The sequence below is a fragment of the Mus caroli genome, unplaced genomic scaffold, assembly GCF_978045245.1.
Source record: "Mus caroli unplaced genomic scaffold, Mus_caroli_1 scaffold_7, whole genome shotgun sequence".
Taxonomy (NCBI): Eukaryota; Metazoa; Chordata; class Mammalia; order Rodentia; family Muridae; genus Mus; species Mus caroli.
Window position 1 is genome coordinate 59,839,395 of NW_028227262.1, and position 14,099 is coordinate 59,853,493.

At 46.4% G+C, this 14,099-nt stretch overlaps 1 protein-coding gene across 1 annotated transcript in view; it reads left to right on the forward strand.

The window, feature by feature from the left end:
* Chchd6 (coiled-coil-helix-coiled-coil-helix domain containing 6) overlaps positions 1–14,099 on the forward strand; it is a 206,493-nt gene that overhangs the window by 114,672 nt on the left and 77,722 nt on the right. Inside the window, exon 5 of the mRNA XM_021164904.2 lies at positions 5,677–5,760. Coding sequence (XP_021020563.2) covers positions 5,677–5,760 — 84 coding nt within the window. The remainder of the gene's footprint in view (positions 1–5,676; positions 5,761–14,099) is intronic.

Here is a 14,099-nt window from a genome sequence, read left to right on the forward strand (position 1 = left end):
CTGGTATCTGAACTGTTGGGGATTTGTTTTTAGTATTTTATCTCTTAGTGGTGTTAGTGTTTCTCTCTCTCTCTCACACACACACATACATTTTAGATTTTTAATATAATACTAGTCCTTTTATGTATAAAGTAGCACACACTACAGTATTTCTTTCTTTCCAGTGAAGGGTTTGATGGTGTTCTGTATGACTGTTTGTATGGATGTCTAGATCTCTTGGAGGTAACATCTACTTGGTTTTTCTTTTATCCAAAGTGATCATCTTTTTTCCTTAAGGATGAGATGAATCAATTTAAAATTTATAATTATTGCTAAATATCAATTTTAAAAATTAAGGGGCTTTTATCAGTGCACGGTGGTGTTGGCACTGTTAAATCTGAGATCTGACTCTGTGGGTGCTTTTCAGCCTCTAGACTTCTCAGTGCGGCTGGCCAGGTGTTTTCCTGGGCAGCCATTGTAGCTGAAGGCCTCCCTGGAGGAAGGACCTTTGCATATTTCCTTCTGGCTGCTGGAAGGATGAGGGTCTGCAGGCCTCAACTTCTCCCTGGCTGCTGGCTGTGCTCCCTTCCTCATAGCCCTCAGTTCATTATCACATGAGAATCTCCCTAGGGCAGCTCAGAACATGGAAATTTATGGGCTAAGAGTAAGCAAGAGGGACAGGAGAGCAGCAGAGCCAAACAGAGATCAGAAGTGACATCACACTGTTTGACATACCCTGCTGATTAGCACTGTCTCCAAGTTCAACCCACTCTTAGGGAAGGAAACCATACAAGGCCTGAATTGGAACTGGAGGAGAGTTTCTGCCTCTTGGAGGCTTACCACATATTTCTGTAACAGCTCATTTTTTTTTTTTCTGTAGGCTTTTCAGTGTTTTCTCTTTACTGTTGTCTGCCTACCTTTCTCCAAACCCTGTCTCCTTACTTCTATATCTTGCTCCCTGTCTCCTCTCCCTATCTTTACTCTCAGCGTGCTCGATGCTGCCTTCTTGACTGCATTCTACTATTAAGGGACCCCTGCCCTCTGACTCTGCCTCTGCCATCCTTTTGCTGTCCTGGTAGCCATTTGCCTGTGCCGGCCAGTTCCAAGTTTCTCCTTCATTTCTGTTCCCCACCCCCACCCCCCACCTGCTGCACTCAGTACCATGCCCACTTCCCTTATTTCCCTTTACTGCCCAATGCTTATGACTTATTGTATCACACTGAAGTTTTTATTTTTGAAGAACTGAATATTTATGTCCTCTGGGGTTTGCCTATTTCATGCTCATAATTTCTTTTTTATAAATTAGAAGTCCTGATGTAGCTGTCTCTTGTGAGACTATGCCGGGGCCTAGCAAACACAGAAGTGGATGCTCACAGTCAGCTATTGGATGAATCACAGGGCCCCCAATGGAGGAGCTAGAGAAAGTACCCAAGGAGCTAAAGGGATCTGCAACCCTATAGGTGGAACAACAATATGAACTACCCAATACCCCCTGGAGCTTGTGTCTCTAGCTGCATATGTATCAGAAGATGGCCTAGTCAGCCACCAGTGGAAAGGGTGGCCTATTGGTCTTACAAACTTTATATGTCTCAGTACAGGGGAACACCAGGGCCAAGAAGTGGGAGTGGGTGGTAGGGAAGTTGGGGGGGGACTTTTGGGATAGCATTGGAAATGTTAAATGAAGAAAATACCTAATAATAATAATAATAAAATTAGAAGTCATTCATTTGTCTTTGGGACAACTTAAACAGTGATTAAAATATCTTATCAGTGGGAGATTTTAATACCCTGCATATTTGATGAGCCTATTTTATTTTTAAGGTGATACTTTTGTTCTGTTTAGGAGCATAAAAGTCCTTGTCTTTTAGAATAGCACCTTGAAGCCTACACAGATGACATGACTTGTTGGCATGCTTGGGACAGGTATTTGTGCATGTCTGTGTGTTTGAGCATGTGGTGTCTTAGTTCTTGGTTGTTGAAGCTTGGTGATGCTATCTAACTTTATATTACATCATTTTTTCCTATATTTAAAGCTTTCAGAGTAAAAAGCTTTTTGTCCTTGTGACATTGTCCCATGACATTAGTTTGATCTGGGTTGAATCTGTGTCTCAGTTACCACTTTTGCTAGTATATTTCCTCACCCAAATGAGTCTAGATTCTCAGTGTGAGACCTGTCTGGCTGCTTTCTTTCCCTCTCACCTCCAGCATGGCCTTTGTACCCTGATGGCATTTTTCTAACTGCTTATACCTACTAGGTCAGGCCCAGCTCCTCTTTCTGTCTGCACAGCTGTGATGATACACTGCAGAGGCCTCAGAAAGTGGGTGATGTTCTTGTCCTGCATTGGTTCTGGGGCCTCTCACCTGTCTGGGATGAAGCAAACAGAAAACCATGTGCTAGGGAGGGGGGTCTGTGGACATTTGTAATGCCTCCTTTTTGCTTCAGGGTTCATGCTCAGCTCCAGATGTCCAGATTGGTTTCTGCTCTTCCTCTGAAGAGCAGGGTTTATTTTTATCCTTCAAGATTGTAAGGTTGGTCCTGGCTGCCCAGCCCAGCAGGCCTGTGGCTCCTGCTCTGCCTACTGCTTTGAGTATCCCCTCTGTGTTGGCTCTTTAATCTTGGTTTTGGACCTGACTATGTCTTTTCAGGCATGTGTTCTCTCTGCCCCTGCTGTGTGTGGAGCTACAGTGGTGCATCAAAGTGCATACTCAGTGTTGTCTGATAGAAGGAGGTCCTCTACTTATCCACTCAAGATCCCTTCCACTCCTGCTCAAAGCCTGCCTTACACTGTGCACATTGTCATCATGGTGATATCATCATATCACAGGTCATCATTTGTCCTGTGTATTGGAAGCAATAAACTTGGTTTGACTTAGTATTTATTTTCCTCAAATACTTAGTGGGAATTTCTTTAGACAAAATGGCAATCTGCTTGCTGCTATTGGGTCAGTTATCAGGTCATAATCTCTCCAGTACATCAGACTCCAAAACTATCAGTGCACATATTTGCTTCCCTATCAGGACTGAGTTCCATGAACACATCTGATACAGCTGAGGCCCCTTTTCAGGAATGCCTCATTCATAATAGACACTTGGGAACAGCCAATGAGTTGCTGAGACCATGATGGCCACTTAAATATTACCTGGAGAAATATCTGTTTCTAGGAAGCCTTCTTAGTGTAAGCTTTGTCTGAGTTACCTCCTGGCTATTATTGCTCATGGAGATTTCCTTACCAGCCTTACAGGTGGTAATGAAAGGACATAGTGCCCTTACTATAGTCTTTTGCATGAAGACATTAGTAAGTTCCAGGCTCTAGCCTAGGCAGTTAAGTCTATGATAAGGCATCTTTGCCCAGAGCTTTACTTCTGCAGATGTTTGTTGATGTGTGTCCTAGTGGCTGCTGTCTGAGTGTTCAGTATGAATAGATAACAATATGTCATTTGGAGACTGGGTACATGCCTGGATGAGCCTCCTTGTCCTTCCTGCCCCAGTATCCCCCAGGGAACAGCAAATGAAGAGTCTCATGATAGTTTTGCCTTCAGATGTCATATTTCTGCTTGGCTGGAGCTACCGGTCAGAAAAGGCAGGTCCGCGCCCTGCAAGATATTCCAATACTGGCTGCTTAATTGTATCAGATGTGCTGCTTCTCTGATTGCACCAGAGATCATTCACAGTTGGTGCTGGGCTACTGAGAGGCCACACACATATTAGTCATGCCTGGGTGCCTGGGACACAGCCTCATCAGCTCATCATCGTGCTTTGAAAGATCCTGTGAGAAATCCCTGGCATTCAGTCCACTGTCTATGTTTAGCTTTGCTGGAGTATTGGCATTCCAGAGGCATTCCAGGAGCCTTCTTGAAAGATCTTATGAGAAATCCCAGCATACAGTCCCTTGTCTGTGTTTAGCTTTGCTGAAGCATGGGCATTCTGGGACCTTCTTGGAATTTCTAGATTCTTCAGCCTCTGGGGAGCCAAGTTGTTTCTTTGCTCCACTTTACAGGTAAGGGGAAGGCAGCTTACCCAGGACTAGAGAGGCCACTGCCTATCTTTCTGTCCAGCCCCTGGCCTGGCATTACCTAAACTTTGGCCCTTTTCTCCAGCCCTTTTAGTATGTGCATGCTCACACTGGTATGCAGGCAGCTCTTATTGCACTATTCTAGAAGGTTCTAAGCCAACAGGTACATCACTGCCAAGGAGGGGGCTTTCAGAATCTTTACCCCTTTTCTTCTCTTGTACTTTTGAGGGATTAAGACTCCTCTGCAGATACCATAGCGTAGCTTAAAATAAAAAGCTCAGGACTTGGAAATTATGTGGACTCATGTTCACAGTAGGCCTCAGTCATTGATAAGCTTGTGCTCTTGGGGGTGATGAGGGTAAGTGCCACCAGGAGCCTAGTGCAGTGCTTGCTCACACAGTCCTCATATGGGTAGATGACAATTAGGAGTGATGTTCCTTGTCCACGTACCCCAGACTGTGCTAACCTCTCAGGCCCATGATGACTGCATCTGTATACTGAGGACAGAGGCAATGGAACTTGATACATAGTACTGGAAAGCCCAGTAAAGATGTGGGTATTCCAGTCCATACTCCCAGCTACCCTAAGCTCCCAGCTGCCCCAATGCTGTGGACCTGTGTAGAGGCCTTGTTCTGACCCTGCTCATTTCTAAGGGGTACCCTCAGCTTTCAGACAGTCTTGTAGGCATGGGAAGCAGAGAACACTTCTATTCTAGTTTTAGCCATTGCTCTAGAGAGATGGTCTGTGCAAGCAAGGAAGTAGTTCAGAGTCATTTGGCTACTTAAGGAGAGGACTGGGCTGCACCCCTAGGCTGCTAACTCCAAGCTGTTCACCTGGGCTCTCAAAGTTATGACTGAAGGAGGGAGGCTCTCTTAAGCTGGCCTCAAAGGACTCATTCATACACATCCCTTAGGTAGGTAGAAATATATACCCTCCTCTTTAAGACTCTACCTCTCTTGCTGTACATGGGGACTCCTGCCATGATAGCTCAGCATGTAGGACAGTGGCATGGTGTGCTACCAAATAGCAGGATTCCAAAAACAGTGCCAAACTCTGCTCTTTCCCATCTGTGAGGTTGGAGGCAGCTTGGTGCTTTAGCCAGGTCCAAGTTCATCTCTGCTTTGTGAGCTCTGTGTCCTATATGCTGAGCTATCATGGCAGGAGTCCCCATGTACAGGAAGAGAGGTAGAGTCTTAAAGAGGAGGGTATATATTTCTACCCACCTAAGGGATGTGTTTGAATGAGTCCTTTGAAGTTCATGCTTTGGCTGTGAGCTGTTGAATAGTTACTTGCTCCCTCTGTTGTATCTCCTGTCATGGGGATCCATTGTGACTCTTGACCCTGACTAGCTTAGTACACCCTGCTTTCCTCTTAGGCTTTGGAAGGAACCTAGAAATGTCCAAAAAGCATGTAGAACAGGACTTGGCAGACAGTAAGCATTCAAGAAACATTAGTGATTATCATCTGCAAAATGGTTGTGTTAATTACCCACTTTGAAAGGCTGTTGTGAAAATTGAGAATAACACATATGCATGACCATCCACAGCGTAGGCTCTGTGTACATTACCATTGTCCTTCTCATTGAGCATGACTGTGAGCAGAAATGTCAGCTGCCTTCTCCCTGTGACACTCATTCAGCACCACTGCTGCCAGCTAACTCAGGCTTTGTTCTCCTCCAACTAGGCCAGGGAACTGGAGAACAGAGAGGCCGAGCTCAGCCGCCGTGACACCTTCTACAAGGAGCAACAGGGGCGCATCCAGGAAAAGGTAAAACTCAGGCCTGGTTCCTTCTGGATAGGTCCCAAGGTACCTGACCAGAGCCGACCACCATGATGGGAGAACAGCAGGTCTCATGCTGGCTTACTCCAACACCAGTCACCCTGTGGACATGCCCATCTTCTTGCCTCCACAGGAGCACCACGATCCCAGCCTTTCAACAAGTTGCAATCAAGGGGATAATTGCTTTTTAATTGGCCATTTTCTGTGAATGTGGCTGGCTCTACTACAATCCAGTTTTAGAAAAGTAATTCACATTCACCACAGGGCGGTGCTGAGACCTAGTGTCCCTTTCTTACCTGAGTTAAGCTACATTGGATAAAAATAATAATAACATGAAGCCTTGCTGTACAAATGCATTAAAGTTGTATCATCGATTTTCTCCTGGGACTTGGAAGATCAAAGTGCTCTGCTGCTGCATGCTTGCTGAGGATGAGCCAGGAATGCCAGAGTCACAGGCATTTTTACCTTGTTAAATGCTAGCAATTTATGATTGAAAATTTATTTGGTAATGTGCTTACTTTGGGAGGTTTAATTTGTTGATTATGACAGATTTTCCAAAGAAATAGCTTATAACATGGGAAAAGATGGTTGGAAAATTTTTTAAAAAGTATTCTTCCTCATGCCTAAGAAAAGTATTCTTTCTCATGCCAAGCAATCTGAGCCACCAGCTATTGCAAGCAAGTCTTCTCCTGTCATTTGTCATGGTTTGGAGCTTTGAAAGTGACAGTTTGCTTGAGGGGCCTGCTTTCCATGGGGGTTTTCTCCTGCAGCATGCCACAGTAGAGTCTGGCAGAAGTGTGGATTCTGGATTTCCAGGTAATGAGGACAAGGGGCGGTGGCTCCCTGCTTCACAGCCACCTGCTTGCCCACTTCTGCCAGGCATGTAGAGGAAAGCCAGCATTGAGGATAGAGCCCTGACAGTGATACCCTGCAGTCCTAAGCACGTGCCTGAGCAGTGCCAAACGGCCTTTAAGGAGCCAGCTTTCACAAAGCAGCACGTGTGCAGGTTTGACTGTAGCATGCCATGTTAAGAATTGTGATTTGGGATTACAAAAAGGAGTTGAAAAAAAAAATCCACCAGCTATGGCTCTAATTATCACAGTCGCCCATATGTTCTCAGGCATGGAGATATTCTTTCTGGTTGTATGTGCAGTACTGTTTCCTGCTGTGCTCTCCTCATCTCTGCTTTGGGCTTGGCTACTCCGAGCTTGTGCACATGCTTCTGTAGGGTGGGAGGAAATGGCCTTGTAGCAGCTTTCCCCCTCTAAATCTGGTTTCCTTTCATCTCGTTCCTCTTCCTCCTGGGTTTCTCTGTTAGGCCGGTTTCTGCTCTGCCATGGGAGAGGCAATATTCCCAGCAGGCTCCTCCACCTCACTCTTCCTCCCTACTGCTGGGAAAGGGGTACCCCACTCCTCACACAGAGAAGTTTACATGCTTGTGAATAGTTCTACGCTTCGACAGGAGCTGTCATAAGTATGCTCTCCTTTCTGGTAGTGCTTTGCTGGCAACAATAGAGAGGAAAATACCCCACATCCCAGCAGATGGAGATCAGGCTAGAGGTAGTGGGGTTGCAGGGAGGCCGAGGAGTAAGGCTTACCTGTATTAGTTCTGAAAGGAGGTGTGGGGGTGGGGAGGGTGATCTTTTCCATGGATAAGCCCATTCTGGTAATGGTTGAGAAGAGGAAAGTACAGCCTCGGACAATCTCTCTATAGATGCTGCTTTTCTTCAGTTTGGCTTCTGTTTGCTGAACACTCCTAGACTTGCCATTTGCAGCTCCCAGACCTTCCAGCCATCATGCTCCTCCTCTCCCCATCCTTCCTCATCCCCTCCCTCAACATCCCCTTCCTGTTTCTTCCTCTCTTCCCTTTCTTTTCCTTTTCTGTTTCTTTAAGCTTAGGCACCGACAACAGAGCCTGATCTAAGAGTAAGTGGGGAAGATGTGGACAGTGGAACCCCATTTGGTTTCATGGCATGGAGAGTGGGATCGTGCCCAGGAGGAGAAGGGCTTATTCTAGAGCTCTGAACAAGTCAGGGTGCAGGGCAAGGCAAGAGTAAGGTGGAATGGTGGAGTCCTCAGGCTGGAATTCTGCCATTTTGGGGCCAGTCCTGGGCTTCCATGTGGGCCTCCCCTGGCCATTATGACAGGTAGGGAAGGAAAGTCTGCACCATCCAAGCTCATGGTCCAGGAGAAGGAGACTTTGTGGTGCTTTTATACAGCTGTGTTTATTCTGCCATGATGACCTTTTAGTGTGGAAGGAGAGGCTACAAACTTTCCAAATAACTATACAGTGTACCACGTTGAAAGCTATAAGTGTAGAGTGTTGAATTTTGCCAAGGATAACAGTAAACTGCTGAGGACATGGGCCAATGTTCTCATGCACCTGAGGAAAAACTGTAGGCACACTAGTCACAGGAGACAGTCATCCATTCAGCTGAGCTGACAGAGCATGGGTATCAGTGTCTGAAAGGCTAGGTTGTCTCTGTTGTTCTGCAGTTCTCATTTCTATGTCTCCATTTCTTCATCTTTAAGATAGACTCATCTGTGCTGTCTGTGAAGAGAGAATGGAGACTAATGTAGGCAGTACCTATGGAAATGTTGCCCTAGACAAGATTCTGGTTTTGCCCTGTAGCCACCTGGGATCCTATATGGTGTCATAGTGAGTTCTTTAGTTTGGGATTGGTGCATGTTCATGGGTACATACATGTATGCTGTGAGTTTGAACCTAGGTATGCAGAGGTGAGTTTCAGTCTGAAGATGGTCTGTCCTCATCTCCTGCTCTCTGAGATGGAGAAACCTCCTCTCTGGGCTTTATAAGGCTTTTTATGAATGCCTACCAGGAGTCCCACAAGCAAGGCATTGTGCAGGGGGCTGGGGCTAGTTTGCACTGGCATTTCTCACACACCAAGAGAATGTTTATTGTGTGTTAGATACATGCAGCAGGTAGGTGACACCCTCACTGTCCTCAGAGTTGTGCTCAGAGGATCTCTTGCCATCGTGCTTGCACTCCAGCTGAGCATGCACTTAGCTGTCATGTTTGTTCTAGGAGATGAACAAACTGGGGTAGGATCCCCACAGTGTGCCCAGAATCAGCTGGGGTGACTTGTATCTCTTAAGCCAGTGCATTTGCTTCTCACAGTGACTCCTGTGAAATGCCTGAAAAGCCCACAGAGCTGACCACTTTTGCTGGTAAAAGCTCATTTGACTGTGACTAACCATGGCCACCCATTGAACTGAGTAAGAGAGGGGACAAGTATGCTTTAAGGTCCTGTAGACATCTTCTAGTTCAGCCTTGGTAATGGAACAACAAGTATGCTGAGTATGGTGTTTATCTGCCCATTATTTTATCATGAGTCATTATTTGTGTAAAGCAAACATTAGGATGCATACTGACATAAGTAATAAGTTCTCTTTAATGTTATTTTCACCCTTTCCTCTTTTTTAATTTTAAGTACATAACCATTCCACATCGATTCAAGTTTGTTGCTTCATGGAAGCCTCAGGTGTGGAGGGGAGGTGGTGAGGATTGGGGCGGGCCATGGATCCTCTGGTGTGGAGGGGAGGTGGTGAGGATTAGGGCAGGCCACAGATCCTCTGGTGTGGAGGGGAGGTGGTGAGGCTTGGGGCAGGCCATGGATCCTCTGGTGTGGAGGGGAGGTTGTGAGGCATAAGCAATGTGTGGCTCCACCTGGTGGAGTCTTCTGGAATAGAGAGAACTGATTGATACTCATGCTCTAGTTTCTGGGCCACAAAGAACCCCCTCCCCACTTCTGTAAGACCTCATCTCACTTTCCCAAACTTGCCAGCTGCACAGAGGAGAAAGCTTGTAAACTAGCTTCCGAGACTGAATTTGGAGAAAGCACAAAACTCAGAAATGTTTGTATTCTTCCTAGACTTTGGCTCTTTCCTAGCACAGACGTCTGTACACATCCTGCTTGCCTATTCCTGAATGGTCAACCCTTTTCCCTCCTTTTCCAGTCCTGATCAGCCATCTTACTAACACACTCACAAAGCCTGCCTGACTAGGCACAGGCATCCTTGTCTCTTGGGGTGTCAATCAGTGTATCCACAATGTTTTCACTTGCTAGTGAGCATGTACACACCAGGGAGGCATGGCCTTCACCCACAGGGTGACACTATCGTACACTCAGCAGAAAGGCCACCATGAGAGAGGTGAGAGCAGGTGAGAGTCTCAGACAATGCCGTGGGAGTACATTGACAAAGCCACTTCAGGAAACTGAGGTCCAGGTCTGTTATGACCAGGTATGGATGTACCTAGTGATGCAAAAGATTCTCCAGAAGAAGCCATGGGGCAGTGCTCAGGAAAGCCTAAGACCAGAATCAAGGAATCCATTCATCTATCCAGTGAAGAGCAAGAATGAGCAGCGTGCTGCTGCAGACAGCAATGATGAAGATTGCAAACCCTGTGAAGGAAGTAAAAGAGGCCAGGTGTGGAAGAGATATGTGTGATCTATCTGCATAAAAACAGCAAAGCAGATCTGAGGGTTACAAGGTTGAACAGTGGAGACAGCCTGACTGGAAGATATGTAGCTAGGGGGTGGGACACTGGTCACTTCAGGTACATGGGTTGACCAAGATCCACTCTCTGACCTACGAAAGATTCACCTATCAGTATGTTAGCTTTGGGAAAAAAGGGACTGCCATTGAGGAGGAAAGGCCACCAGGGAGTGCCTGATATCTTCTGCTGCTTTCTCCCTTCTCCTGGGGCCTGGGGCCCTCCCACAGATCATAGCACACACAGCACACACCACATTGACTAGTCCATGCTAGTGTCTATGGCTTTTTCTCTCCTTCCTTTAAAAGCTGTTGAGCACAGTCCTGATCAGTGTCATTAAGAAAGGGTGATTCATCGGTGGGGGCCAGGAATGCAGTGTTGGGCATATAATAGGGCCTTAGTAAATATTTTCCAGAATAAAGAGAGCAAAGTATGTGCACATAAACAGGAAACAAATGCATTTGGGTTTCTGGAGGGGAAGAAGGGAGCTTTGCCAAGAAGGCTGCTTAGTGGAAGCAGTGTTTGGAGAATGACCAAGATGCCATGGCAGCCTAAAAGGTGGAGGCCCAGCCTCAGCAGAGGTGCCTCACACATAGGCCATCGGAGGTGGGGATGAATAGAAATTGGCATGTGATTTTGAGGGACCTCACTGAAATGTGTGGCCTTAGATAGTTTTAAAGTCTGTAAGGCCTGAAAGCTGGAGAGAGATTTGAGCTTGAAAGCCTATAAGAATAATGGTACCAGGGCTGGTGAGATGGCTCAGTGGGTAAGAGCACCCGACTGCTCTTCCAAAGGTCCGGAGTTCAAATCCCAGCAACCACATGGTGGCTCACAACCATCCGTAATGAGATCTGACGCCCTCTTCTGGAGTGTCTGAAGACAGCTACAGTGTACTTACATATAAATAAATAAATCTTTAAAAAAAAATAATGGTACCATTGAAGGAAAGAAAGTCATGTGAGCTACTGCTTTTGGGGCCTGTGATGAGCTTAATTCTAGGCATGTGCTTATGAGGCAGAATGTCCAGCACATGATTAAGAAGTGTTAAGCAAGAGGAGTGGATCCTACAAGACAATAGTCACTCTGATTTTGTGAGCCTGTACCATGTGCCAGGCCCCTTTCATAAGTTATCGCTGATCCTGGCTTCAGCCCTGCAAGCTAGATTATATTACATGTGTTCTACAAATGAAAGAACTCGGAAACAGGCTGAGCAAGCTGCCAGAAGCCATGCAGCTGATAGATGGAGTCTGCTCTTTTCACCACACCATGCTGCCTCTCTACATCAGCTTGGAAGAGAATGTGGGAAACAGGCTGGATTCTGTGGGGCCAGAGAGCATAGACCCAAGAAAGCCTGTGTAGCAGGACTTGTGAGCCACACCCAGGGAGCCTTGTCAGTCCTCCTCTCTGGAGAAGCTAACACTGGGCTTTATAGGGGAGAGGTAGGCATGTGAGGAGGAAAGGGCTGGCTGGTTTTCAAGAAGTTTCATCAAGAGTATATTTGTAGTTGAGAAAGGAGTGGAAAACCTGTATATCCGAAAGGAACACTCCTATCACCTTTTGGAAAGGGTCCAGCAGAAGCTAATCCAGAGTCAGAAATGGGCATGCCAACAAATGGCCACAGGTTCTTTAGGAGTGAAGAGATCAGGCCACAGAGTGAGTAAGCTTGTTATTGCTGCAAGAACAGCTGCACAGACATGTCCATTAGACACCTCTGTTGAGTACAGGAGGCCTACCCAGAGGTGCCACTGAGATGCAGAGCAGGGCACTTTTGTAGAGATGAAACAAGTGACAAGGACTCCCAGAGAGAAACCTTGAGAGAGATGCAGCCAGAGTGGGGATACAGAGGTCAGCATAGTGTGAGTGGTTCATTCTCATTCTTTTTTTGTCCCATCCTCAAACAAGTCCAGGAAGTGGGGACTCTCACCAGCCTACTGGGCAGTGAACTGGCATGGCCATCCACAGCAGTGGTACCACAAGTTGGGTGGAGTTACAGATAGCAGTTAGAGTTTGCTGCCCTGAGGTCCTGGCCACCTGAATTCAGGGAATCAATATTTAGCATCTGCCGGGCTCAAGTCAACACTGTTGCTGGGGAAGGTTCCTGAGTGGAGCACACAGGAGCACTGCAAGCACCCCTCCCCGTGGCATGGTTGCTTCTGCCTTGTTCTTTGCCTAAGCACCTTAAAAGCCAATTTCCAGCAACCATGGCCTTTCTCCCTGGGTACTTCACATAAGTCTCAAAAGTGGAATTCTTATGCAACTACAATGTCCTCATCTTACTTCAGGGGATAGACATTAATTCCTTCGATTTTTTTTTTCCAAAAATACCCTCTTCCGGGATATTTGGATTTCTATTTGTTTGGGGTATAAGTCTTTATCCAACAGTCATATTACAGTTGATTCTTAGTTCTGAAGCCCATGGCCATACAAGTTAGGCTTTTTCATGACAATGACTTGCCCTTTTTCCTCCTTCAGTGCATGGAACCTGAGCCAGAGAAGTTAAATTAAATGCTGGGAGACCCTGTTAGGAAAGGGAGTTGCCACCCAGGTCAGAGGCTAGCCCTGTGGTTAAACTGCTGCTTACTGCTACTGATTTGTGTTGTTTGCTCTTTAGTGTTGCTAGGGTCCTTTTCAGCCCAGACTCAATCAGTATCTTGGAGTAGTTTCTGTGCATTCCTACAGTAGCCACAATATGCAGTGCTTCCTGCTCACATGTATTTTATGTTGGTCCCCGCAGCACATTAAGTCTCCTGAATGGACACTTATAGGTTGGAGAGCCAGGAGTGGCTTTTCATCACACATGCAAGTTGTCACCTCTTCCAGTTGGAGAGGATTTTGTTAAATAGTTTTCAATAAATAGTTGCTCCAGGACCGTTCCCATGTTTTCCTTTTTAGTGCTCCCCTCACAGGCCAAGATCAGCTGGATTTGACCATGCTGATATGGTAGTGGGAGGCCAAAAAGGGACCCTTGACATCGGGATTCAGTATCCTGTGACCTAGTGCTGGGGACTGTGTCCTCCGCATATCACTGAGCTAGTGCTTCCTGGCCCACCTTGATGCTCCCTCCATCATGGCAGCCTGGTAGTCTCTTATATGAACTGAAGCCATGTCTTTCCTTCCCACTATTGTACTTTTTTTTCCTGGACTCCACCCATGATCCAGCATCCAGTTGTGCAGCAAGATTTTCATTGTCTTTCCACTGCAAATCAGGACAAGGCCAAGATTCCTCAGCCTAGGCTGCAAGACTCTGGTTTGGGTTGGGCTTGTGTCTCGGGGCCCTTCCTAGCCTGACAAGTATTGCCTGTTTGGAAGCCCCTTCCTACCGCTCCCTGTGCTGTCTACATGTGCCTGCTGTCCCAACAAAGCTGTTCCCTGTCATGGGCTTACCTAATTCACTTTTTGACCCTCCCCTTTTTTGTCCCCAGAGTTCAGAGCTCAGTGCCTGAAGTACCCAGAGGTCAGCATGCAGCAGTATACACAGCCAGGCCTGTGTGGACCTGAGATGGAGAGTATTCTCTGAATGGCACTGGGTGCTCTTTGCTGCCTTCCCAGTCCCTAAACTCTGCTTGAGTACGTGTGTCATAGGAATTACTGGGCCATCTGCTTGGAATTTACCCAGCCATGGAATAACATTGCCTTCTCCTTAAATTGCCTGTTGTTTATTTCTTAAATAATATGTGTTCATAGTTAGAAGAAATTCAGAAAATACAGATAAGCATAAAGACTAAAAGGAAATTACCTAACTCAGCCTGCCCTTAAAAAAAGTGACAGTTGTTCATCTCAGTGTTCACTTACCCAGCCAGACCAGGGTAAC